The 25,278-nt window shown below is 44.1% G+C and overlaps 1 protein-coding gene and 1 long non-coding RNA gene across 9 annotated transcripts in view, besides 1 other annotated feature; both read left to right on the top strand.

Moving 5' to 3' along the window:
• Arhgef28 (Rho guanine nucleotide exchange factor (GEF) 28) overlaps positions 1–3,121 on the top strand; it is a 308,082-nt gene extending 304,961 nt beyond the window's left edge. For 5 of the 7 annotated variants that reach the window (XM_017315361.2, XM_030247128.1, XM_006517522.3 and 2 more), the window contains one exon: positions 1,899–2,202. In XM_017315361.2, the coding sequence (XP_017170850.1) occupies positions 1,899–2,068 (170 nt within the window). In that variant the 3' untranslated portion in view covers positions 2,069–2,202. Of the gene's footprint in view, positions 1–1,898 lie in introns of all 7 variants that reach the window. The other 2 variants (XM_006517518.3, NM_012026.2) reach the window with 2 other exon arrangements.
• Gm34388 overlaps positions 7,738–25,278 on the top strand; it is a 28,167-nt gene continuing 10,626 nt past the window's right edge. The window contains exons 1-2 of one of the 2 annotated variants that reach the window (XR_382800.3): positions 7,738–8,173; positions 9,190–9,296. This is a non-coding gene — a long non-coding RNA (predicted gene, 34388). Of the gene's footprint in view, positions 8,174–9,189; positions 9,297–25,053; positions 25,266–25,278 lie in introns of those variants that run through there. The other variant, XR_382801.2, reaches the window with a different exon arrangement.
• Positions 7,750–10,093: an enhancer, noted in NCBI's record as "VISTA enhancer mm1001". NCBI's record gives its function as "enhancer in: midbrain (mesencephalon)[11/12] | forebrain[11/12]" and the evidence as "EXISTENCE:transgenic organism evidence [ECO:0001131][PMID:17130149]".

Here is a 25,278-nt window from a genome sequence, read left to right as displayed (position 1 = left end):
ACAAAGTTGAACTAGCCTGAGCCTTAGTTTCCCAACTTGTAAACTGTGGGTTACATCTTGAGTTGCAAAGCGATGTGGAACATAAAAGACTTGGCACAGCTTTTGGCTGGTGGCGAGAAGATCCTGACAGATGTGATGGCTCCTTCTCAGAAGCATCTTCAACAGCCTTTAGATAATGCGCTCCTTGTGTTTGGGATACAGGACTTGAAGTCACGTTCCCCCCAGCGTAAGAGGTTTTCTTCCCGGGTTGGTGATGATGTGGCTCAATTGGTAGACTGCCGGCTTAGCATATATCCAGAACACCATGAGTTGATCCACAGTTCCACATCAACTGAGCATGGTTGCTTGTATCTGTAATTCCACAACCCAGAAAATCAGGAGAATTGGGAGTTCAAGATCACCCTTGGCTATCTCAGGATATGAGAGACCCAGTCTCAAGGAGAAAAAGGAAAAAAAAAAAAAGAGTTAGGCTTGGCCTGTGCCTTTGATTGAGTTGAAGCAGGTAGCCTATCTCCTCACCCTACCCTCAGGGTCCTCCATTATTTCAGAGTCATGTAATCTGACTCTACTTCCTAAGGCCCTGGCTGCTCCCCAGCCATCCCCACCTCTTATTGGAAAAAGGGAAGACCTGAGGGGTAGCAAAAAGATGAAGCCCCGTGGGGACATTCTGCCCTTCATGTTTACCCAGCCAGCCATACTGCATTCCCTAGCAGCAAACTTCCTGTCTGGAGGAAAAGGTTAGGAGCATTTTATCATTAGGATGGAGACAGGTATGATAGCTGTCTAAATAACGGTGGCTTAGGATAAAATGTGGCAAAGGGGATAATGGTTTCTTTTTGATGACTGAGATAGAAATAGGTAGACCTCAGGATGACCTGCCCTCACTCCGCATGCAGATCTGCTTGCCTCTGCCTTTAACCAGGAGCTGCTTACCTGTAATTTTGCTACCTCGGGGAGGTTGGATATTGGGAGAAATGCCATAAAAATGATTTGGAGCAAGTATGTTTTTTTTTTCTTCTTCAAATCAAAGCACCCCTTCATCTACCCCCTTAAAGCACAACATAGAAGCCTTTATCAGAAAAGGGGAGACAGTGCCTGCTGTTGCTAGGCAACCAGGGGAAAAAAAACTGCAAGCCCAGCTACAGTCGCAGTTAGCAAGATTTTCCCAGAAACCTAGCTGCTCTTGCAAAGTCCTTTGTGTAGCATTAGCAGACATGTATGGTGGGTGGATAGACGGTCTTCTTCACTCTTCAGCCCCCTTTTTTCCGACCCCTTCCTTGCCTACACTAGTGAACCCCAAAATAAATGGAGTCTTGAGACCATGTTTTGTTTGTTTGTATGGTTGATTGTTTTGTTTGTTTGTTTGTTTGTTTGTTTGTTTTCTGGAGACAGGGTTTCTCTGTGTAACCCTGGCTGTCCTGGAACTCTCTCTGTAGACCAGACTGGCCTCAAACATAGAGATCCACCTGCCTCCACCTCCAGAGTGCTAGGATTAACACGGTGTGTGCCACCATGCATCCTGAGACCAATTCTTTACTTGAGCATTCTGAAGGGAGATACATACAGAGTCTGTGATGCACAAAAGGCTGTCTGCAGTTTTGAGGCCTGAACCCACTTAAGATTAGCGGGAATCCTTTTCTCTGGCAACAGTGACTGTCACCAGTGTTCCCTTAAGAGTGTTCAGTGAAGGCAATTTTCATTAATAGGATGCTTGTGCCCACGACTGAATATTGATGTCCTCACTAGATAGCTGCTCTGTTCCTGTCTTCCTGGACGAACTTGGGCATTTTCTCTTTGGTTGACCACAAGGTCGCTCTTTTTCCTAACTGTGAAGCGGAAAGTGTCATCTGTCTTGCGGGTTCCAAGTGGAGTCTTCTGTAACCTGTCATGTCTTTCAGTTGCAGATTTGGACTCCTTCCAGAGTGAATCGTCATCTCCCCAGGACTCCAATCAGCGTGGCCCCCAGCCACAGACACTCACAACAGAAGCAAAACTAAGTCTTCCGATGGCGGCTGGACACGGTGGCGATGCTGGAGACGGGGCTGAAGAAAACATTCTTTACCTCTGATTGTGTGGCCATTTGTTTTCCCAAGCAAACAAACATAAACCACTGGCACTTTGGGGAGAGTTTCTCCTTGGCCCCAGCCCTTGAGTGTGTGATTCTCTGTGCCCAACTTGCTTTAAGAAGAATATTTAATATCCCATGCACGTTCAATTTTTGGCATGAGTCTAATAATTAAATTATTAAAAAAAAGAAAAAAGAAAAACAACCCAGCTCCGCGCGTGTGTCATCTTTAACTGATCTCACCCACTTTTGAGTTTCTAGAGGAGAAACTTCACTTGAGTGAGCCGAAGGATGTGAACGAGTTTTCACTTTGAAATTCCACATTACACTGTGTACCCATTCATCTGGAGTGTGAAATGCATCTTGAGATAAAGATGAAGCCATTTTGATTTGGAAAATGATCTTTTCCAGGGCTGAATTTCTGATATCACAGCAGTTGCTTATTGTGAGTAGCCTTGATACCACAAAGAAGGCAGAGGAAGTTTTGGGAAAGACCTTTTCTCACTTTGTTCTTACGTGTGAATGTTGGGGTCTTCAGAGTTGAGGTGCTGTTACCCTCACTGTACAGCCCCTGTGTCCTATCTAAGAACCTGTTCATACTGGGTGGGCGCTGTACAGGAACACAGTCTGGGCGTGCTTGGGACCTGGGTCACCTTGCTTTGTAGCTCACTCTCTTGAACAGATGCTGCTGGGTTCAGAGTCTCTTCAGCACCATCTTTTAGCCCAGCCTGGAGCCTCCACCATGACATGTTAGCTGTAAATAGTGAAACTCCCAAGAGAGAGCCCTCACTTGGGCCTCCTAGGCAGGACTGAGTGTCAAGGACTACAGTCGACTTGCAGGAACCCAGCCTGTAGGTCAGAAGGACAAAGGGGCTAGCTCTTGGTGAAGCTTGCTGCCTGCCTGGGCTTTTCTACAGAGGGACAAAGGGCACTTCTTGATTTCAGAGTACCCGTGGCTCTCTGTGAGAAAGTAAACCAGGAAATGTTCTCATCTTGTTCTTTGGAAATATTTGTCCATGTTCTGGTCAGTGTCAATAAATATCTTTTGCCTCATTATTTTACTCTGTAAATTTAATATTAAACCTAGGACCATAGCAAAACACACATTTCACACACGCAAATTGGTCCTAATGGAAACCGAAAAGGAATGGGGTTGGAGGCAACCATTACATTCATCCAGAATTGCAGCAACAACCGGGGAGACATGGTGGGGGGAAGGGCAGTCACTCAAATCCCAACTTATTTTTCCTGAAGTTATAAATTGTCTCTCTATTTTAACAGGTCAAATCTTAAAGCTTTAAAGACTCTCTTTGGAGAGGTGCCCTTTTGTAGCTCCTGTAGATCTATGCTTTTCTTAAAGTGCATTAAAAAGTCCAGTGACTAAGTTTTCCCCAGCAGGGATAGTCATTAAAATTCGGACAACTTACTAAAACTCTGTTATTTTACCTCTGAGGCAAACTCCTAATGACATGAGCCCCACTCCACCCCCAAAGACACCTAGGGAGAAAAGTTTCTTCCTGTCTGCATTAAAGCTGATCTCAGAATCCTATACACTTTGAATGGAAAGCTTAGAGTTATTTCCATCTATATCTTCGCTCTGATAACTATAAATATCTTTTTTTCTCATGGTAGAGGAGATGGAAATAGTAAAAATATGTAAAGATGTTTAAAAAATCCCCATGGAGTTCTGCTTTAAAATCTGTACTCAGTTGACCTTCAGGCTGTGAAAACCCAGGCCTCCAATGCCACACTCTTGGGGCCGCTTGGACAGTTTTTGAGATGCCGGGATTCATAGGTTCATCTTGGTCATGCTGTTATCTAATGCTTTTCTATTTTAACTGGTGCAGCTAGATGACCAAGCCTCCTCTGGAAGCTCTTCCTTTTCATGTCTTTACTGTGTAATAAATCGGAACGGCTTGTCTGTCCACCGCACCCATTCCTATGCTAAACACATAGCTACAGCCATCTCGATAGCAGATGGGGCCTTTGAAAAGTTACTGTATTCTGAAGGTAGATCCTGCATAGATGGGGTGAGTGTGCTTATAGAAGCCACGGGAAAAGCCCATAAGTCCTTTCATCATAGGGAGGATGTGGCAAGACCTTTTCTGTAACTCAGAAGTTGGTCCTCGTCGGACACCAAATCTGCTAACATATTGCTCTCAGACCTTCTGGCTTCTGGACTGTTGAGACATAAAATTTTGTTTTTCATAAGTTACCTAGCTCATGATATTTTGGAGTAACCTGAACAAGCTACAACAGAATTCAACAGAGGATGATGACTCCCACACAGATTCACGAACCTTCTGAGAAGACCACTGTCTCTCAGATCATAGATGAGACCCACCATGCCCCTCAAGGTGAAGCTTAAAGGGAGCTGTCATTCTTTTGTCCTGGGATGAAAAGCATATTGTTCTGTCCTTTGCAGGCGGCAGGAATTTAAGCATCACCACAAATCCAAGTTACTCTGCATTTCATCAGGATGTGTAATAGCTATATCCATCCACCTTCCGGCACTCACAGCAGGAGCCCTGTTCTTTCAGAAAAATATAAAAAAAAAAAAAAAAACCCACTTACTGCTAAAAAGGTGTGTGTGTCCAAATGAGCATGTCATGTAAGTTAAGAAGATAACACAATTCAGTCACAAGATAACAGGTAATAAAAGGGCATCAGTGATCCTTCCCGTGACCTGAGGCGATTCTTCTCCCACCCCTCTGTCTTTCCCATCAGAAGGCCGCAGCTCTCGGCCCTTGAGAGGATGGGTTTTGCAGCAAACGCTCCACTTTACTGGCTGTGTGTCCTTGATGCTCTGCTTCACCTCTCCGTTTCTTCCTCTCTAAAAATGAGGATAGTTGCCTTATAGGATTGTTGTGAAGATTAAACAGTTAAGTACTATGGTTAGAACAGAGAGTCAGGGTGTGGTAGTCACTCCATATATGGTGTCAACTTCCCTAGCAATCTACTAAAATTTGCTCAGCTTTGCTCCAAAGGTTAAGAAGATTGCTATTGCTTGCCAAACAACATGAGTGGAGAATTATAAGTCCTTAGAGATGGCTAGGTACGAGACTGGAGCAAGTGCCCACACAGTTAGCTTTCAACTTATTTGCATCCCTAAATGTCCTGTCACTGACGTGGTCAACAAACATTTATTGACTGCAAGCAAGAGGCGAAGTGTTCTGTAAGGGACAAAATGAAGATGAGAAGGCATGCGCACATCTGCACTGACTGATGAGCAGATGATCCTAACAATGGTAGGGAAAATGACATGGAGACATGCAGGTTGCCATGAGAACTCAGAGGAAGAGGATGCTAGTGGTTGGTATGTGTAGGACTGGAGGGAGCTTGCTAAAGAAAGAGATGCCTGAGGCTTGAATAATTGAAAGAGTAGGTAGAGAAGACATTTCCATCAAGGGAGAGAGAGCCACATGTGAGTCTAAGTCTGGAAATATAAAATAAGAAGACAGAGATGTGGCAGCAGGCATTTGGAGGTGCCCATAATGGGTTTCTTCTCCTGGGTCAGGTATCCTGTGAAATTGTCTCTTTGCCTCTCCAATCACCCTTATACATGGAGCAGGGAAACAAGGAAGTCACCCGTCGTTCCCTGGTAACTGACCAAGTTCTGCAAAAAGCCAGACTATGGAGTGGAGAGGAATATTGGTTTCTATATAAGCATGCTCTCAAACTGTGATGCAGTTTCTGTCCCCCATTCTATACCAACCTCTCCTGGCAATGTGGATTCTAGTCAAATGGGCATTGATATGTCTGCCTCCTTGGTCCAAAGTTGTAATGAAAAATAAGTAAATTGGTCCCTGGGATCCCCTGAGGGAACAGATGATAGTGGACTTTCAGAAGAGAGCATCAGAGTGCTTCTTTGGGATGAAGCTGAGAATTTGTGTGATGTCACACAACGCAGGATGGCGGAGGGAGGAGGGAAGAACCTGCTGTGCTTTCTGTCTCTGCTTTCTTCTCTTGTCAACTCTGCTTCTACCCCCAGAACCCATTTTCACGTATCATTAGGTAATGATAAATCAAAAGAAAGGAAGGAAGGAAGGAAGGAAGGAAGGAAGGAAGGAAGGAAGGAAGGAAGGAAGGAAGGAATGGAGGGAGAGAGAGAGAGGGATGAGGCACGTGGATAGAAGATTCCAGAATCTTATGATTGATATGAAGAAACATTTGTGCTCTTTCCAGAGTGTCTCCTCTGCACAGATATTCCTGTGGTAGATTGACTGAGATCCCCCACACTCTTGGGCATTCAAGCAATTGGGTCTCTAGCTGGTGGCACTCTTTGGTTTGGTTTAGGAGGTATGGCCTTGCTTAGGAAGTATGTTACTGGAGGCTGCCTTTGAGAGTTTAAAGACTTGCTATTTCTAGCTTGCTCTTTTTGCTTCATGCTTACCATTCAAGATGGGAGTCCTTGGCTTCCATTCCTGCCTGACAATTGTTGCCGCATCTCCCTACCACCACAATAGGCCTCTGGAACCATAAGCCCAATTGAACTCTTCTATAAGTTACATCCCTCATGGTTTTAGCACGCAACAGAAAAGCAAATCCCTTTACCAGAGTAAAAGGGGCAGTTAGAAGATACTGGAAAGCCAAATAGACTTTCTCTGCTTCCTAAATGCCTCCAGCAGTCCAGGCTTCCACCACCCCAAGGATCCCATTCATAGAGTGTGGGCTCACACTAGGCAACACCTGTGCCCCTGGAGGCCAACAAGAGAGGAGCCTACTGCCAGCTGGCAGCTGGACAGGCCTTCAGCTTTGCTTCTGGGCTAAGTTGCTTATCTATAAAGTGGGCACATTGGCAGAAGCTATACCTTGCAGAGTTATATGGAGAACTATATGAAACAAGCCCAGGACACAAAATGGTTCACAGCAAGCACTCTAAAAGTGACATGTGTGGAGTAGAGGGGTGAGGAAGAAACAAGCATGAGTGTGTTTGAGAAACAAACCAGCCAGGGCCTTCTTCAGGTTTTCAAAGCTCATGTTCCTGTGTCAAGGAAAGACATCCAAGACCCAAGGGTACAGGATTCTCAGCTCAGAGGAAGAGCTCCAAGCTCGATACTGAAGGAAGGAGGGAAGGAAGGAAGGAAGGAAGGAAGGAAGGAAGGAAGGAAGGAAGGAAGGAAGGAAGGAAAGAGTCTTTGAACATCTCAGCATGTGCAGAACAGGAACAAGAGACCCAGCCATAGCTCTCAGACTCTGGCTGCTGGGTTCACAACAGTCACTTCAAGTGGCTGACCACGCATGGCTTGGGGCAGGAGAACTTTAAGTGGGACCACGGTTCAATGGTTGTGTAGCTTCATGGCTGAGAAACTTCAATGTGGCATTACTTGAATTCCAATAATCTGTCCAGGATATAACTCTTGGAAAGGTGGGCAAGTCATGAGTTTTAAATACTGCCAACAACCAACACTTCTTCTCTTCTCTTCTCTTCTCTTCTCTTCTCTTCTCTTCCCTTCCCTTCCCTTCCCTTCCCTTCCCTTCCCTTCCCTTCCCTTCCCTTCCCTTCCCTTCCCTTCCTTCCTTCTTTCCTTCCTTCCTTCCTTCCTTCCTTCCTTCCTTCCTTCCTTCCTTCCTTTCTCTCTTCCTTCCTTCCCTCCTTCCTCTTTCTTTTCTTTTCTCTTTGTACTAATTGTACTAGCTTCTATAGTTGTATTTTTAAAAAAATGTCTTATATTCCTGCAAAAGTCCCAGCTCCCATCCTCTTAATGAATTTTAATTCATAGGCCTTTAATTTATCTCCATCTCTAGCCAACTCAGGTGTCAGCTGTGCGCAGGGATGCATGGAGTCTCAGTTCCAGGGAGCATTTAGGAAGCTCTCCCCATTCCAGATGCTCACTGGAGGAGAACCTTCTTTTTCTATAAAAGGAATCTTACTTGTCTGTTAAAATTCATTTTCAACTTACTTGTTAATTTTGTCTGGGTTTTTTTTTTTTTTTCTTCCCTTCTTTCTCCTCAGATGACTCCATTGTGTTACCTGCCTGTGTGTCGATGGGGGCAGTGAAGGAGGAAGGAATGGGACACTCAGTGAATGGTTTACCTCTGCTAGCAACTCAAGTTAAACATTTAACGATGGATGGATGTTGGTCTGATTTGAAATACCACTCAGGGGTAAGTGCCTGACTCCTGTTTTTTTTTTGTTTATTTTTTTTTTTGTTTGTTTTTTTTTTTCTGTGTTCTCCCTACCTCTTGCCTAAGCAGGCTTTCTGGCACTTTCCAAAGCTTATTTTTACAATCTCTAACCTAACAGCTTCAAATATAAACATAAATGCAGCCAGCATCAGCGAGAGGGTCTGCATGGGCCAAGGAGCTAAAACATTCGCGGGAGCGAGTTTGCCATTTCCCTTGGCAGCTCCAGAGCCTGCTTGGAAAGCTTGGGTCCACCTTGTCACTGCTGGCAAGGCAGCCTGTGATTGGTGTAAGGCATACGCAGGTGCCAGCAAAGGACAATGGGCTTTTAATTAAAGTCGGAGGAGCCAAGGCTCAAAGCACCCCTTGAAGATCTGCCTTTAAACACTTGAGGTCTCCTAACTACCCTGCAAACAACAGTCATGTGCCTCGTGAAAGGCATCAATCTGCTCAGCATAGAAATCGCTTGCAACATAAAGGTAGCTGTGCAGGTTTATTTTTTTCTTCTTCTTCATCTTCTTTGTAATATCGTGAAAAAAAAAAAACAAAAAGGAAAGTGCTTTCTTCCATTCCCGGTTTAAAGCTGTTGTTTTTACCACGGTAATCATACAACTTGATCCTTCTAGGCAAACCTCCTTGTGCAAAGTTCTCATTAGCTCTGACACTAGAATTAATGCAAACATATCTCCGTTAAGGCCATATTTTGAGTCACCCACTTGCAGGAAGATTTTCCTAATGTGGAGTCTGAGCCTGCTAAGCACTGTTGCTATGGAGACGGTGTGAGCGATTAATTAAGGCTAGAACAGATGTTGTGAAGTGTGTGGAATACGCTGTTTGCTGTTGGTAATTAAAGAGGGTGTGTACGTGAGGGAGGAGAAAAATGGAGCCGGTCAGGCAAAGCAGTGAAGGCACTGGCCACGGAACTCCCCCCCCCCCCCACCAAGTAAAACGCACCACCAATAACACTGCTGACACCACTGAATTTCTCATCTACCCAGGCCAGACAGAACAATTACGTGAAGTGGCCAAGTGGTCTGCCCAGTCTTCCTTTCTTGGTCTGATTTATACGCGGCATAAGGATATACAAAAACATGCTCTTGGACAGGTAGGTTCAAATGACCCGTCATCTGTCTGAACACTTGAAAATCAAACTGGACTGTGTAAATGGTTTTTAAACGGCCTAGCAGGGAGGCCACGTTTGCATATTGGAGTTAAATTATTCATCCAGCCTGCCAGGGGTGCTGTCACTGGTGTAGTAGCTACCAAGAGGGAGACTGGCTGTCCACTGCCATGGGCAAATTATCATGGAATGCCTTCGGGATGAGAAAGGAAACTAGGCCTCAATCTGGTTCAGGTTTCATTTTCTGGTTCAGGACAACATTGATTTCAGCTTGGACTAAACCTTTTGATTAAAATTTTTTAAAAAGAGAAAAGAACACTATTTTTTTTAACTTTAGCTTGAATAAAATATTAGTGATGATCAAGCTCAGTATAGGTCAGGATGAGGTATGAGTTCAGCATCTGTGAGTTAGTCCCTTTGCATCTGTGAGCAGCATCCTTACACTGCCTTCTCCTGGTTGGCAAGGAGTGGCTAATGATTTGAAACAGTTCTAGACTTTCCTTCTTGGGGGAGGGAGCAATTTTGCTTAGACTGGCCCCTTTTTTCCCCTTTGTCTCACAGCAGCAGAAGATGAGTTGTCTGGGATGTGAAAGCAGAGAGCATCAAAGAAAACCTTTGTTTTGGTCTTGGGGTGGAGCGGGGCTCATTATCCTGGTGTCCGAAACTCAACTCTCTGCTCCCCACTGCCTACAGACTGTGGAAAGTAAGTCCAAATGTAATGACGTAATAGGCAGCTGTAAGGTCCTAGATTGTACAAATGTGTACGTTGGTTGTTGAAGGCACGTGCTCTCAAACAAAGCTTGCTGTTTGCTCCTGTGTATAGGTTTTCGACAGACAGGCATCCTAGAAACTCCTTATGCCCAGACTTGCCCTGTCACAAGAGGTTGTGTGAGGGATTTGGTGTGTGAATAAAGTCAGTTCTTTCTCTTTTCCTTGTTCCCTCCCTCCCTCCCTCCCTCCCTCCCTCCCTCCCTCCCACCTTCTCTCCTGTCCTTCTCCCACGTCTCCCTTTTAACTAAGTCCCATCTTCAAGGAACACACATGACAAGCAGGTCAAGCTTTCCACTTGTATGCTGCTTGCAGTCATAGAGACAGAGAAGAAACAAACTGAATCCATGGGAATTTGTCTCTGTCTACATTTCTACAGATGACCTAAGGCTCAATTGCTCTTAAACTTGATGGTTGAATGTGTTTTGCTTTCATTTTTCCCCTTATTTGAAGGTTGTCGGTGCTGAACTGACAAGATAAGACTTTTACTGAGGCCATAGAAATAGAAAAAAGTTGGACTTGCTCTTTGACTCGACTGCGATTTCTGTCTCCTACTGTGAATACGAAAGATGGTCTTTGAAAAACACAAGCTGACCCACCTTTTTTTTTTTTTTTTTTTCCCCAAGCACAGATAGATAGAAGGGAATTTGTAGTCTGGGTTTGCTATCTTAGAATGAATGTGGGCCATGAGGAAGAAACATCAGTGGTTGGATGTCTTTGAAAGGAGACCTGATTTGGTAAAAGAGGAACAATGGGAGCCTTGAAACAATGGGAATAAAAAATTGGAATGGATTCAAAAGGAAAAGTTGTACTGCCCCTACCCCAATCATCAAATTTTGAGAAAATGTTTTATTCCTGGTAAACACTGGCATTCATTTTTCATGTGTATACGTGTGTGCATATGTGTAAGTAGTACACGCATCTGTATGTGTGTGTAAGTAGCACATGTGTCCACATGTGCATGTACAAGTATGCATGTGTGTATGTGTGTAAGTAGCATGTGTGTGCACATGTGTATGTGTGAGAATATGTGCACATGTATGTGTACAAGTAGCATATGTGTGTGTGTTTATATGTCTGAACACTTGTCTCACTTTAATATACCTGGCGCCCCAGTAACAGAATTAAGCACTATCCTTCTACTGTGTTTTTCTGTTTGTTAGTACGATGAAAGGAACCCAGCTTCCCAGTGGCCATGGTGTCACTATTGAATTGCACTGTCTTGGGGGCATTTACATTGCTAACAACAGAATACTGCAGCCTTGGGATGTCATAAGCAACAGAGACTCTGTAGGCTGGGAAGTCCAAGGTTAAGGCTCCAGGAGACTTGTGACTCATAAATGGCTTTCTCTAGCTGTGTCCTCTCAAGGTAAAAGAGGTATGGCAAGCCTCAAGGGTCTATCTCTACAGGAATACAGAAGGCCCTGCCCCTTGACATCATCACTCTGGTTATGTTTACATCAACATATAAACGGGGGGGGGGGGGGTAAGAGGGCGGGTACTCATACCATCACATCCATCATCCTATGAAGATGAGAAAAAAATTCTAATATTATATTGTATTTTTTACTAAACTATTGGTCAGTAGTTCAGTATTTAGTTCATCTCAAACTAAATAAAGTGAATGGATATCTGTCATGCCCAGGACCCTGCTTAGTCTGGGGACACAGTAAGCCCTACTCTAAGATACTTACCACCCACAAGGATGCTACTTTGTAGCCAGGTGAGGTCAATATCAGCAGCGGAAGAGTCATGCCCCCCCCCTCCCCGGAAGCATCAAATCAGCTGACTGCAACAATGAAATGAACAACCCAACAGATGTGCAGCTTTAGGGGACGACACAGGCAGGCATGTTCTGAGAGTCCCCATGTGGACAGATTGTCACTGGCAACATTTTTGTTTTGAATTTTCGTCTGGTGTTAGGATTTTGAAGTTTTGGATTTATTTAGCCTCAATAAGTATGTACTTCATCTCACAGAAGTGTTTGGAAGTGTATGAAGGTATTTTTGGTTGTCAGAGTAAGGACAGAAAAATGAACGGTCTCTCCTGGACCCCTGTAAGTCACAGGCAACATCACCACCATAGCAAAGGACAGGGTAATGAGGAAAAGTGTAACAAGTTTATTTATGCAAGGTTTTACATGATGTGGCAGCCTTCAGAACTGAAGACCCCCAAGCTCAGGGAAAACTGTGTTTTTATGCTAAGGTTCTACGAAGATTTGACAGCCATGTGACTCAGCAACAAGGTTGAGAGTGGGCTAGACCGGGGCGGGACAGCAAGGTCTGATGGTCCGGGTCTTCTTGGTCTTTGCAACTTTTCTTCTTCTTCTCAGGAATAGGACAAGGAACCTGGAATGAGACTTCAGGAGTGGCCTTTTATGTCTACGGCTTGGTTTGGGCCTGAGTTCAAGTGTTTATGACCCGTCTTGGGGAAAAAGAAACTGTGGTCTCTATGACTCACGTTGGGGAAGCAAAGGAACACAGGAACAGAAGGTGAACCTTACTTCCCAGGTCCTTCCGGTCTCTGCCAGTTCAAAGTATACAGCAGACCAAGATGCAATACGTTGGGGTATCAGGTTCTGAGAGCCAGAACCTCAGTAACTGGTAAGGAGACCTGATGTTTAGCAGGCAGGAGATGCAGGGAAATAGAAGGTTGGGCTATGAATGAGACTGTCCTGTCCATAACATGTAGTAACCCCACCCCCCACCCCCTCATCCCCCGCCAAAGGCTACTGAGCAACATCAGTCAAGTCTCAGTGTAACTAGTTTGGAATTAGCAGGCTTGAAAGTCATTGAGGGTAGACCTCTTCCTCTTCATTCACTTTGGGCTCTGCCTCCTGTGTCATTGGTAACACGCCCATTTTAAAGAAGAGAAAATATCACAATTGCTCTCCTCCTCAAATTAGCAATGCCAAATGAAAGGGAGGAAAGTGGAGTGGCAGTCCCATGCAGAAAGCCTATATATTACAGGTGTCAGCAGCTTTTAGGGTACTTATTACAAGGTCATTTCAAGGTGGCAAAGCCTTAGAAACCGTCTCTGTGTTCTGAAAAGTGGCAATTTATAGACAAAGGAAATTGGAAACCTCTTAATTTTTGAGCCCCTATCCAGATTTTTAGGGACAGTATCAGAAAACATCAAGGAGGAACCTTAGCGCATGAATTCCTAGTATTTAACACCGTCAAGGAGAAGTGACATTGTCAACCAAAGTTACTGAGTTACTTTTTTTTTTTTTAAACACTCTAACTTTAGCTGACATTTAAATTAAAAAGCTCAGCAGTATAGCAGGGGGCTGATTGATTTGGAAAGCATGGCTAGGAGATAATGAGGGCTCTGCCATGCTCCTCTCGGTGATGGGTTAGAAATGATCTATTCCTGGCTAAAAGCAGAGGGGGTGGGGCAGTGTCTGCCTTGAACTTGAGGGATTTGCATTGCACTGAGAAGTCTCTCCTCTTCTCCCTGTAGCGGATTTTCATATCAACCTTGATCGTGGGTAGGAAAAAAAGATCCTGGTAGACATTTCATGTGTCAAAGGCATCAGCGGTTGTTTTCTTAATTTTTTCCCAAAGCGCTGCAGACGCATTAGACTCTCAGACAGCCAAATAGAGACTGGCTCAGCAGCTCATTGATCTTCTCTCGACCTGGTATGTGAGGGGTGTTTGAAAAAACTTAGGTTGGAAAATTGAGTTGACCTTTGTTCCTCGGGAAACTTAACTTTCTTTCAAGAAAAGGCTGATTCTGCAGAGTACCGATGCTCGAGGCATCCTGCAACCAGGTGGGAGGAGGAAGCTCTGCCTGGGGGCTGGATCTCAGGCCCTTCATGGTTGCTATAAAACTCCCCAAGTCAGTTTTCCCTATCCACATAATGGCTCAATTGTAAAACTCACCCTCTCACTGAAGATTAACGAGGTGAGATGTGTGGACGGCTCTCACTCAAGGATCAACTCCAAGTCCTTTAAATCTCTGGACTAAAACTACTCCAAGGATGTTTATCTGAAAACCTGATTGGCCAAGCCTTCTAGAAGGCCAGGGAAAACCGCAGAACAGGGGGATCGTTGCTTTCTTTCCAGAAAAAAAGTGGCTGCTCGTTTTATTTTGTTCTAGAAAGGCAGATAGATGCCTGAGGGTTGTTCGAGTCACTTCAGTAGGCACGAACTTAGTTGACAATAAGCTCTGTCCTTTTAATCTGCTTCCATTCATTGTCCTAAATTAACCGCAGTTCTGACTTGTCAAGAGGCCAGCCATTCTCAGAATCTGACTGGGAACAGGATTTTGCTGGGAACAGAATTTTGGTCTGCTGAATTATATCCTGGTCCTTCCCTTGGGGAAGTAGATTGCTCCTGAGCGTGTAAAAAGAAAAAGAAAGAGAAAAAAAAATTCCTTAGAACCTTGGAGTATCAACAATGATTTTTTTCTTTAAAAAGAAAAAAAAAAAGAGTCCCCCAGGCCCTTGAAATGTGGTATATATTATACTAATTGGACATTTTTCTAGACATATCTATATGGAATGACTCTTAGGGTATTTATCTTAATTTGCTCCTTGGAGAAATATTTAATTATCATTTTTTTTTTAGGTAAGTCTTAAGTTGGTTGCCCTTAGACTATGTCTGATAATAAACTCTTTCCTCCTTGATTTTCCCTCTGGGATCCATCAAGGGATTGACTCTCAGGCAGTTTAATGAAAGACAAGGGCCCATCAACATTGCTTAAGGAGCCGCGGGAACTCTGCTAATTGCCACAAGGCAGAGAGCTGCTGGCTGCCTTGAGCAGCTCTCTGGGTACAAGAAACCTTCCATTTATTTGAACTCTGACTGCAGTGTGAGAGAGGGGACAAGGGGGGCTGTGGAATTCTGACAGGTGCAGATGAACCCATCTGGGCTATCTCCCATTATAAATTAGCCTCTAGGAATGGCTGATATAGTGCCAAGTCCACAGACCTTCTACAGCAGTTGACCCTGCCATCATAGACATTTGTATTTGAAGTCCCAAAGACCTCCTCCAGAGGAAGGAGTGAGACATGTCAGCCAAGCATCAGGAGTCATGGGGTGAGGGAGGTAGAGAGGCTGGGGACAGAAACAACTCGAGGTTAACTCATCCTGAGCTTATTAGATTCCTAACAGCCAGAATGTTAGAGAGAATCCTGGCTTCTGAAACAAAATTTATCCAAGTAATTTTTTTTCTACTTTCCAGAAACAGCTTTAACAGGATGTAGGGGCTGTAACAGACTCACACTGAAGGCAGCAGGCAGCAGTGGTTAGGAGCCTAAGTTAAGAGCCCGATGGTGTGGATATGAAGGTCCAGCTCAACTGACTATTGCTTACGTAGCCTTAAGTTGTTATTTAGTGTTTCTGTGCCTCATTTTCTTATGGCAACTAGGGATCAAAATTGCATCTATTTCCATTATGGATTGAAAGTGTTTTCTCAAAATTCCTCTGTTGAAATCTTAATCCCAACCTAACAGTATTTGTAAGTGGGGACCTTGGGAGGATATTAAATTACCTGAAATCACAAGGTTATGGCTGTCTTCATAGGATTAATGCCACTATGAAACAGGAGGAGAAATGGGTGCAGTGGCTCACATTTATAGTCACATCATGGAGGATGCTGAAGCAGGAGGATTGACATGAGTTCAAGGCCAACTTATTATATATAATGATATGTAGGCCTGGATACAATGTAAGATCCAATCTGAAAAAAATCAAAGAAACAAAACCAAAAAGAAAGAAAGAAAGAAAGAAAGAAAGAAAGGAAGGAAGGAAGGAAGGAAGGAAGGAAGGAAGGAAGGAAGGAAGGAAGGAAGAAAGAGCAAGCAGGAGGAGACACGTCAGTCTCTTGCTCGCCTTTATAGCACACGAGAGTGCAAGAAGACACTAGCATGCACTCCAGAAGAGGGTGTGCCCCTGAACATGACTGTGCTTGCATAATTTTCAGCCTCTAGACCCATGAGAAAATTAATCTCTGCTGTTTATTAGCCACTCGATCTGTGGTGCTGTGCTATAGTGCCAGGTGGATTAAATCAACTTCATCAGGTCATTTTGATGTCTGTCTCAAGCTCTAGACAGTGCCTAGTAAATGCTTGGTAATCTTCCATGATCTTCAGCATGGCTGCTGTTTGGGCTTCCTGTTAGTTCCTCCCTTGGGTGCCAGCATCCACTGTCCCACCACTGCCTCACCCTGACTTTATTCACATAGAAGAGGTTTCTGTTTGTTTGTTTGTTTGTTTTTAATCTGAGGAATTAGCTGTAGATGCCAGACCTCTTATTAATGCTCAGAATATCATTACAGGGTAGCAAGGAGGGCAGGGATAAACCACTTTCCCACAGTCAAGCGGAAAGGGAGGCCCTTCCAATTGACTCCTCGTCCTCATTAACTGGCTGGTTCTCTGGGCTTTCATCATTTCTTTCTTTTTGCCCTGGCAGCAGGTTCATGAGTTTAGAGAGTTCATCTGGGAAGTGATGAAAGCTACTTCACCAAGCCTCAGGAAGATATGACAGAAGATGGGCAGCCCCAAGCTGCCGTTCCTCAAGAGAAGTTTAAACACATTGGCTTCCGGTTCTCCACTCCAGATCACCTGCCTGTTCACCACAGAAACTCATAGACAAAAGGCAGTGACGTTCATTATTGTTTTGATGCAAACTACCTCCTGGGAGGAATGTGGGCTAACTGTTCCAATATAGACAACTCATCAAGAGGACAGAGACATTGACTGGCTGTTATTTGAACAACACATGAATCACTTCCTTCCAGCAGGGCCCTCTGGTGGTCTTAAATTTGGGTATCACAAGAACTCCTAATGGGTTAAGCCCCGTGAGAGGTGTTGCTGAATGAGACAGAAAAATCCCCAAATTTTCTGTCCCAGGCTTGAACAAGTGGCCACAGATACCATAAAAATCACTCTGAAGTCATGCATTATATACTACCAAAAGAAAAAAGACACCCAAACTCAATCAGCCCATTGGATTCAGTGCCCAGCCACTAAAACAAATTCTCCCTTCTACTCTAAAGGAAGGGGCCATGTGCCCTCTGCCTTCTCTGGTGGAGAGTTAGCCTCTGTAGCAGTAACGTGTCACCAATGCAGTTTGTGCTTCTTGGCTTTATCCCTATCTTCTGAGTTGATACGCCCTGTCGATCTCAATGCAAAGATTGAGCCACATGTGGCAACTTGGGAGCCTGGGCTCTGCAGAGCCAGAAAGATGAAAGAGAGGAGTGGGCCTTTGATTTTTCTCAAGAAACTTGGCGTGTTTGTGCAGATTTTTTTTTCCCTGAGATGACATAACAGGTTTCTTAGTAGCAACGTGTAATCTGGCTGCAGGGCTGTTGGTATCACTCAGCTACTTACTTAAAAAAGAAACAGGCCAACCAACCTCAGCTAAACCACCTCCAGACACTGGCCTCCTTTGTGCCCAACGTGTCTTACAGGCTCTCTGCAGCAAATCCTGCAATCCACCTGCACAGGGAAGAAGATATTCTCATTCTTCTCTAGTGTGATCCTCTTCTGAAACCTATTAACATTCTTCTTGAGAGCCACCTGTCCAGAAACCCAAGGGACCATAGATAAACAAACAAACAAACAAACAAACAAATAAACGAAGTGGTTTTATTTTGAATGAAAAAAGTTTCCTCCTGCCAAGAAGTTCTTTCTAATCTGAAGTTCAAAAGCTACAAGTACATCAGAATTGTTTCAAGTCTCCTCACCTCTTCTACATGAAATGAAAGAAGTACCCTCTCACCCAGATTTGCTGGCAGGCATTGCAGTAAAAACCAGGGCCTCTCGCATGACAAGTCCCAGGGTCTGAAGGAGCTCAGGATAAACAGACGAAAGCACTTACCACTCGTTCCGTGGACGAGTTGGTGTGACCTCATACTTGGAGCTATAATCCAAGAACAGGTCTACAGCAAAGCTAAGAGCTCTACACGTGACGACTCCATCCCTCACTGACCCACAGGGACCCTGTGTCGTGATCGTACCTCACATTCGACTCTGCTGGAACAGTCATCCTTGGCTTACAGAGTGGCTGAGGCTTGGAGATTCAGATGAGGAATGGTCAAAGTTATTCACCAGTAAAGATGGGATTTTGAGGACCAGGTAGAATTTTAAGCATGAGCCCCAATGCAGTTGGGTTAGAGACAGAACGTTATTTCACCATGGACTTTGGAGCATAGAGCAGTGAGTGGGTTCTTTGTGCTGCCTGGTGAAGAAGCATTAAGCTCTAAATTTGATATTGAAGTAATTATTATTACTGAAAATGGCTAATACTTATTGATGTTTACTAGGTTAAAGCACTCTTAAAGTTTGTATCTTCTTCTAATTACCACCAACTGATGCTATTATCTGTCTTTGACAGAAAAGCACACCAAAGCGTGGAGAAGCATGCTAGTGCTCATGTGATAGCATAGAGATGCATTTTTTTTAGTTAAATACTAAAAAAAAAATCAAAATAAAATACAGCTCAATTTCCTACTAACTAGTAAAATTGGATCTGAGTCCAGGTTTGCCACCTAACATTTATTGTTGAAGAAGTAAGTCACGGTGTGAAGTTTAAGCTCATCGATTCTTGAGGGACATTCCAATCTCAGACCACAGAGAGTAAGTAGCAGAAGCCAGCTATGGTGGCTTTATGCCTGGCAGACCACACACACACACACATACACACACACACACACACACACACACACACACACGAGAGAGAGAGAGAGAGAGAGAGAGAGAGAGAGAGGGGGGGGGGAAGGGGGAGGGGGAGAGGGAGAATGCTGTCAATGCTGTCTACATAGTCGAATGTAGTCTCAGCCCTTGCAGATCACTATACATCCCACCTGTCCTCTTGTTTCACATATAAGTCTCTCTGTATTCCTCCAAGTCTCCTCTTTCATCGTCGTTCAGGAGTTCCCGACTCCTGCCCCGGGACTCATCTCTTACTCCTGCTTCTCCTGCCTTGACTTGCTCTGCAGAGACTCCTCCTTTGCATCTCCCCAGGCAGTGTGTTATCCCGTGTGACTCATTCCTTCTCCAGGTTCCCACCTTTCCTCACCCGGGGCCTGAGCGTTTTTTTTTTTTTTTTTTTTTTAACTCCTGTTCAACCCTCTGGGGCTTCTGGCTATGGCTCTCAGGCTCGGCCCCGCCCGAGCAGCTCTACTCTTCACCTCGGGGCTGACCTTAATGTTCCTCTAGCTCCCAGTATTCCACACCAACCACTTTTCTATCCCAGACTCCGGAAGAACCAATTTCCCTCTCTTTCCCTCAACTCATTGTGTGGGTTGGAAGAGGGAAAGCTTTGAAGGTGTGGGTGATAAGTTTGGAAGAGGTGGGAAAGTTAGCTACTCGGTTTGGTTCCCACGAGCATGGAGGGACAACCCTGGGAAAGGCCGTAAGAAGCTAATGGCTGTGTGTGGTTTTAAGGAAAGGGCAACTGTAATAAAAGGGTGTGGTGGTAAGTCAGGAAGGGAAGAGGCATAGAGGGTGGGCATAATTGGCTCCCTAAGTATACAAGTCACCTAACAGCCTAGAACATAGCAGAAACCACCAAGATGGCAAAGAAATGAATGGGCAGGGCCTCTAAGGAGCAAGGCACAGGGACAAAGAAGCAAACTCCTGAAGTTTGACTGAAGAGGACAGACAGTGCACTGGGTCTTCCTTTTCCGTATATATAGTACGTATAGATGGGACAGGTGATGAACAGCTGTCCTGCCCCCTCTTTCCTTATGGAGCATGTCCCCTTGCCGGTCCTACTGAGCATTTGGTCCCATCTCCGTGGGACAAAGAATTCAAAGGATGATGTTGTTAGTGAAGATCTGGGAACTAGGACCCAAGGGAAGCTGATGTTGAATGATCTCAGTAGAAAAATGAATCTACTTTATAGGGAAATAAATTTTTAAAAAGTCATGGGGACATGTGTGGGCTGAGTGGCATGAGGCTCACAGGAATCCAGAAAGGGTTGGGTAAGCTTATCCAGGACTGACTTAACAGCTGGGGCTGGGTGCCTGATCCTGTGCACCAGACACATCCAATGAGGAGAGTCCTTTCCCAATGTTCAGTCACCTTTGTCCTCAACTTACACCAATCACATGGATGTTAGAGTCCTAGCACTTAGGCATGGCACGAAAGGAGATTTAGAGGACAGCAGGGGACTAGACATTCTAATATGGAGAATAATGACCAGAAAGAACAAAGGTTTGTGGATTTGGCATCGGATGTCTCCATTCAAACCTTAATTTTACCATTTGGGCAAGTCTCTTTATTCTTCTCTTTCCTAAGAATAAAAATAATAGCTCCCTCATGGGATTAAATGGAATCATCTATGCATGTAAAGTGCTTGGCACAGGGCTTTATTTATATGAAATACTGTGAAAAAGGAAGAGGTAATATCATCATTACGAAGATGATGAGTCAGGGCTAGTAGTGACGAAAGTTTTCATTGTTCTCATTCACAGAGACCTTCTTCAATCTTTTGCTTTCCCCAAACCTTGGTCTTTCTGCACATGCTGGGCTTCAGGCAGATGGCTATTTCTTCTTTTTCCTATACTACGTGCAGTGCCAATGGTCTTGGGACAGGCAGTGCCACCAAACCTGACCAGGAACTGCTAACAGAAGACACTCTCTTACTGGCACTGGAGGAGAAAGCATTCTTGCTATCAAAGGCATGTGAGAAGGACTGGTTGCCAACTAACCCAGTGTCAAATCCTGTCGGGGCTACCAAGCACCCTATACTGCATACCTTTTTAAGCATCAGGGCTACTGAATAGAGAACTCATCTGGGAAGACCTGATTTCAAGACTGTTACTCGATACCTCTCTAATGGGAAATACTTAATGTGTGTTTACTGGAAGTGAAGAGTTAGCATTCTGCGGCTCGCTTGGCCCACACTGATTAAAACATGTTTGAGAGCTCCATATGCTTGTGGTGAATGAGTGATATATTTTGGTTGCTCTGTTTTCTGTCTGGTCCAGCCCAGCCTATGTTGTATGTGAGAGGAAGGGGGGAGGGTGAGGGTACAAGTGCTTTGGAACCGATTTGCACTGGAATGGAATGAACTTAAGGAGTTGGTATGGGTCAATAAATGTGCTTGCACATGTTTATTTCAGCGTGTGTTCAAGGATGGCCATGTTTACAGTTTGTCTGAAATGAAGTATAATTAAAAAGGGATGAATACCTCTCTGAACATTGATTATTTTCTTGTGTTTGTACGAATTGAACTTATACACAGACCTTTGGTTGTAAAGCTGCAGTAACATCGTTCCTGATTTTAGCCAAAAGCTGAATTCTCCTTGAGAATTTTACATCGAACTGGGGCTTATCCTGTTTAAGAGAAACAGTAGGCATTTAAGTGAAGCTCTTTCTTGGAATGTAGGCCATACATCTCTGACATCTCACACACGGATCTTCAACTCAAGTCAATCTTTCTTAAAAGAAGTAGTGGGATACAGTGTCCATGATGAGGTGCTTTCTCTGTTTTATTTTGTTGTCTGTGTGTTGCAAGGGCAAACGGTGGATAGGAGGCGATGGGGAGATGAGTGGTACTGGGGTACATGATGGGAAAACTCACAAAGAATCACTAAAGAGGTTTTGTGTTTTTAAAAGTGTTGTGGAGGAGGCTTGTGCAAGTGTGGCCCACAGGTAGAGGTCAGAGGGCATCTTTGGGAAGTCTTTTCTCTCTTACTGCTTGGATTTAGGAAATGAATTCAGGTTAGCCATGTTTCCAGGCCCAGGTCAGCCTTTTACTGTCATTGAACATTGGAGCATTAAAAAACAGTAGCCACTGTAGTAACCCTTGTTATTAATGTCCCTTCACTAATGGCACAACAGAGCAATGCCTTCGTAATTCTTGATGTTGGATTTTAGAAGATTCTTGTTTCCTTTCTTGGGCTCATTCTGTTCTGACAATTTACTGCTGCTATCAACAGCCCAGCTTTTGTCATTCATCGCTACTCACCTTTGAATGAAGAGACCAGATAATCACTTAGCAAACATTTAAGTGACGCCAGAATAAACAGTCTCAGACCGAGGTCTCCTTAGGAATAAAATATTTATACTTCAGTACATGGACTCTGCCAGACCTGTTTTGGCTATCTTAGTGGTCTTTCGGGGTTGTTTTGGTGTTTCCCCAAAAGCATTCCAGAAAGAAGACGTCGACGGGCTCTGAATTGTGAGGTTGCTGTTCCTTTGAAAATGTAATCTAACCTTTAAAAGTATCTTCTTGTGTGTTCACTACCATACTCCAGAAGCAAGGGGTGAGTTTTTCTAATCAGTGTAGCCCACATTAATCTCTGCCATGATTGTCTAAGGATAGTATTGTGATCTCCAACCATACAGCGAGTGGTTTATTATACAGAAGAGACCCTGGAATTCACCAGAGATACATTCTGAAACCTTGTTGAAGTTATAACACTGCCAATGTTATTACAGTGTAAGAGTGTCCTCTCTGCTATGCAATAAAGCGTGATCGAAAAACTCCAGTATTCTTAATGACTCTATAAATACAGGAATTAAGTTACTTATAAAGCTCGTTTGGGTTTTTCTCTAGGGTGATTTCTTGCAAAGAAATAAAATTTTATTATTTATTCAACAGTCTTGCATGCAACCCGCCGGAGGAAAACACAGAGTGGTTTTGGGGTGCATGCTGTGTGCTACTCTGGGTTCCGATAGTCATCAAAGTGACTCCTTCCATACATGAAGTTTCTACCTGGGATGACACACGTTGCTGTCATGGTCCAAGAGAGGCACTTTTACATGCTTGCAGGTCCATGTAAGTGCATGACTTCGAGTGTTCACATCCATCCGTGCCTCTTTCAAACATAGCTTTCCATATCCCTGCCATGTATGTGACATGAAGTCGAATTCATGCGCCATACGTGTATCTTCTTCTCCCTTCCACTTTTTCACCTCCAATGACTAAAACTCGATTTTCAAGTTTTCTTGACACCAGTAGAACTGTGTGGCCGTGTCCTGTTAGCAGGACATGACAGAGGCGCCTAGGGAGGGTTGCCATTTCTTCTGCCTAAAACATGTTTGAGATGCTACTCAGCCATGAACATGAAGGGGAAAACCCTTCTGATTTAGATGAGAGATAGAATTGGACAGCTGTGTGGTGTTTCCTCGCTCTTCATCTGGCCAGTGCTTCAGCATGTTCCATTACATGCAGCTGAATGTAGTCCTGAAGTTGGCTGGCTACAATCTTTACCACAGTTTACTTCAGAAGGGAGCATTTATCTATGTTCTTCACTCAGAGACACCTTTCCCCTACTTAACGCATAGATCTGACTGGGTATATATAGTGGTACATATCTCTAATTTTAGAAGAGGCTGAGGCTGAAGGATTTGTGAAGTAGAGGCCAGCCACAGCTATATACTGAGACACTGTCTCAAACAAACACAAGATGGGGTGGGGTATAAGAGACAGATTCTCATCTACAATATCTGTTCCCCCAACCCCAAGTAAACTGTGTAACTGTGGGGAGCCGCCCTCACATTCGCCGTTACAAGATGGCGCTGACAGCTGTGTTCTAAGTGGTAAACATAATCTGCACACGTGCAGGGGCAGTTTTCCCGCCATGTGTTCTGCCTTTCTCGTGATGACAACTGGGCCAATGGGCTGCAGCCAATCAGGGAGTAATACGTCCTAGGCGGAGGATAATTCTTAAAAGGGACGGGGTTTTGCTATTCTCTCTCTTGCTTTCTTGTTCTTGTTCTTTTTCTTGCTCTTGCTTTCTTGCTCTTGTTCTTGCTCTCTTGCACTCTTGCTTGCTCTCTTGCGCTCTTGCGCTCTGGCTCCTAAAGATGTAAGCAATAAAGCTTTGCCGCAGAAGATTCCGGTTTGCTGTGTTCTTCCTGGCCGGTCGCGAACGTGTGTAAGATGTAACTCAGTCTATCTTTCCATTTTTTGAAGAGGAAAACTGTGGGGGGCATTTTCCTATGTATCTATGCCCCAGTTGTATATCTTTATGAATGTTTACTTTCATTTAATGCAAAGACGATTTAATGGTGGTTACATCAGACTGACTGAATACCTTAGTACCCTTTCTCTTGTTACTCTGTCGTTGTCAGCTTTGTTTTTTACATGAAATAATGAGTGGGAGAATGGTGGGCACTGTGGGAACAGAAACTCATGCCTATCCAGACAGAGCATTGGATGGCATTCCTGGTCAACACTGCATCCTGTTTCTGGGAAAGGAGGAAAAGAAGGAATGAGCAAAGCAAAGCAAAGCAAAGATGACGTCAGAAGTGGCCCACCATAATTCCAACCTTTGGGAGATTGAAGCAAGATAATAAAGAGTTCATTGAATTCAAGGCCAGCCTGGAGTACATGAAACCTTGTTGAGAAAGAGAGAGAGAGAGAGAGAGAGAGAGAGAGAGAGAGAGAGAGACAGAGACAGAGACAGAGAGAGACAGAGAGGCAGAATCAGAGATAGAGACAGAGAGACAGAGAGAGAAGAGAAATATAGATATTGATTCTGGGTCCTATTTTTCTAACTATGTGCATCTGAGTGATGAGGCTTGGGACAGTCTGTATCATTTAGCATGCTCCACATGGAAGCTCACTGAATCTGCACAGTGGAGAACACCAAGAGTCTAGTACTCCATTTTTACATCTTGCTCAGAGGGTGACCTCTAGGCAACTAGAAATAAGGAACAGCTTGTATTTTTTCATATGTTTTAGGACACTCTCCCACTGCTGATATAGCAGGCTTGTTTTGTCTGCGGGTTTTTGAGGAGATATCCAATGGACAACGGTATCCTGGTGCTAAACTATAGGCATACATTTATACAGTATTAACAGACGGCAGACCACTACAAAAATCATCAAAAAAAAAAGTGCAAGCAAAACCAAAAAGGTATAGAATAAATCACAGCATAAACTGCAATGTACAGGAGTGACTGCAACCTGCTGAACCAGCAACCACAGACTATAAACACAGGAAAGAGCGCTGTGCAAACTGAAGACACATATCCCCAGGGAATGAGAAGTGCTGCTGTTATTACTTGGAGAACTGTCAGGCAGGCTGTGATCTTGTGGTTCTTGAATGGGAGGAGGCCTCACCAGGGCTGGCAATCCCAACTACTCAGACTCTAAACACCGGGAATCTTCTCTCCTAACTAACACAGCGTGAGCCCGGACTGTCTTTCCTGAGACAAGCAAGAAACATTACCTCTGCATGAATTGTTTATTTGTATATGCATAGTACATTTCATGACAGGTAAGTGAAAATG

This window comes from Mus musculus, chromosome 13 (assembly GCF_000001635.26).
Source record: "Mus musculus strain C57BL/6J chromosome 13, GRCm38.p6 C57BL/6J".
NCBI lineage: Eukaryota > Metazoa > Chordata > Mammalia > Rodentia > Muridae > Mus > Mus musculus.
The sequence above is the reverse complement of the archived record's forward strand: the minus strand, read 5'-3'. Positions and strand labels throughout refer to the sequence as shown.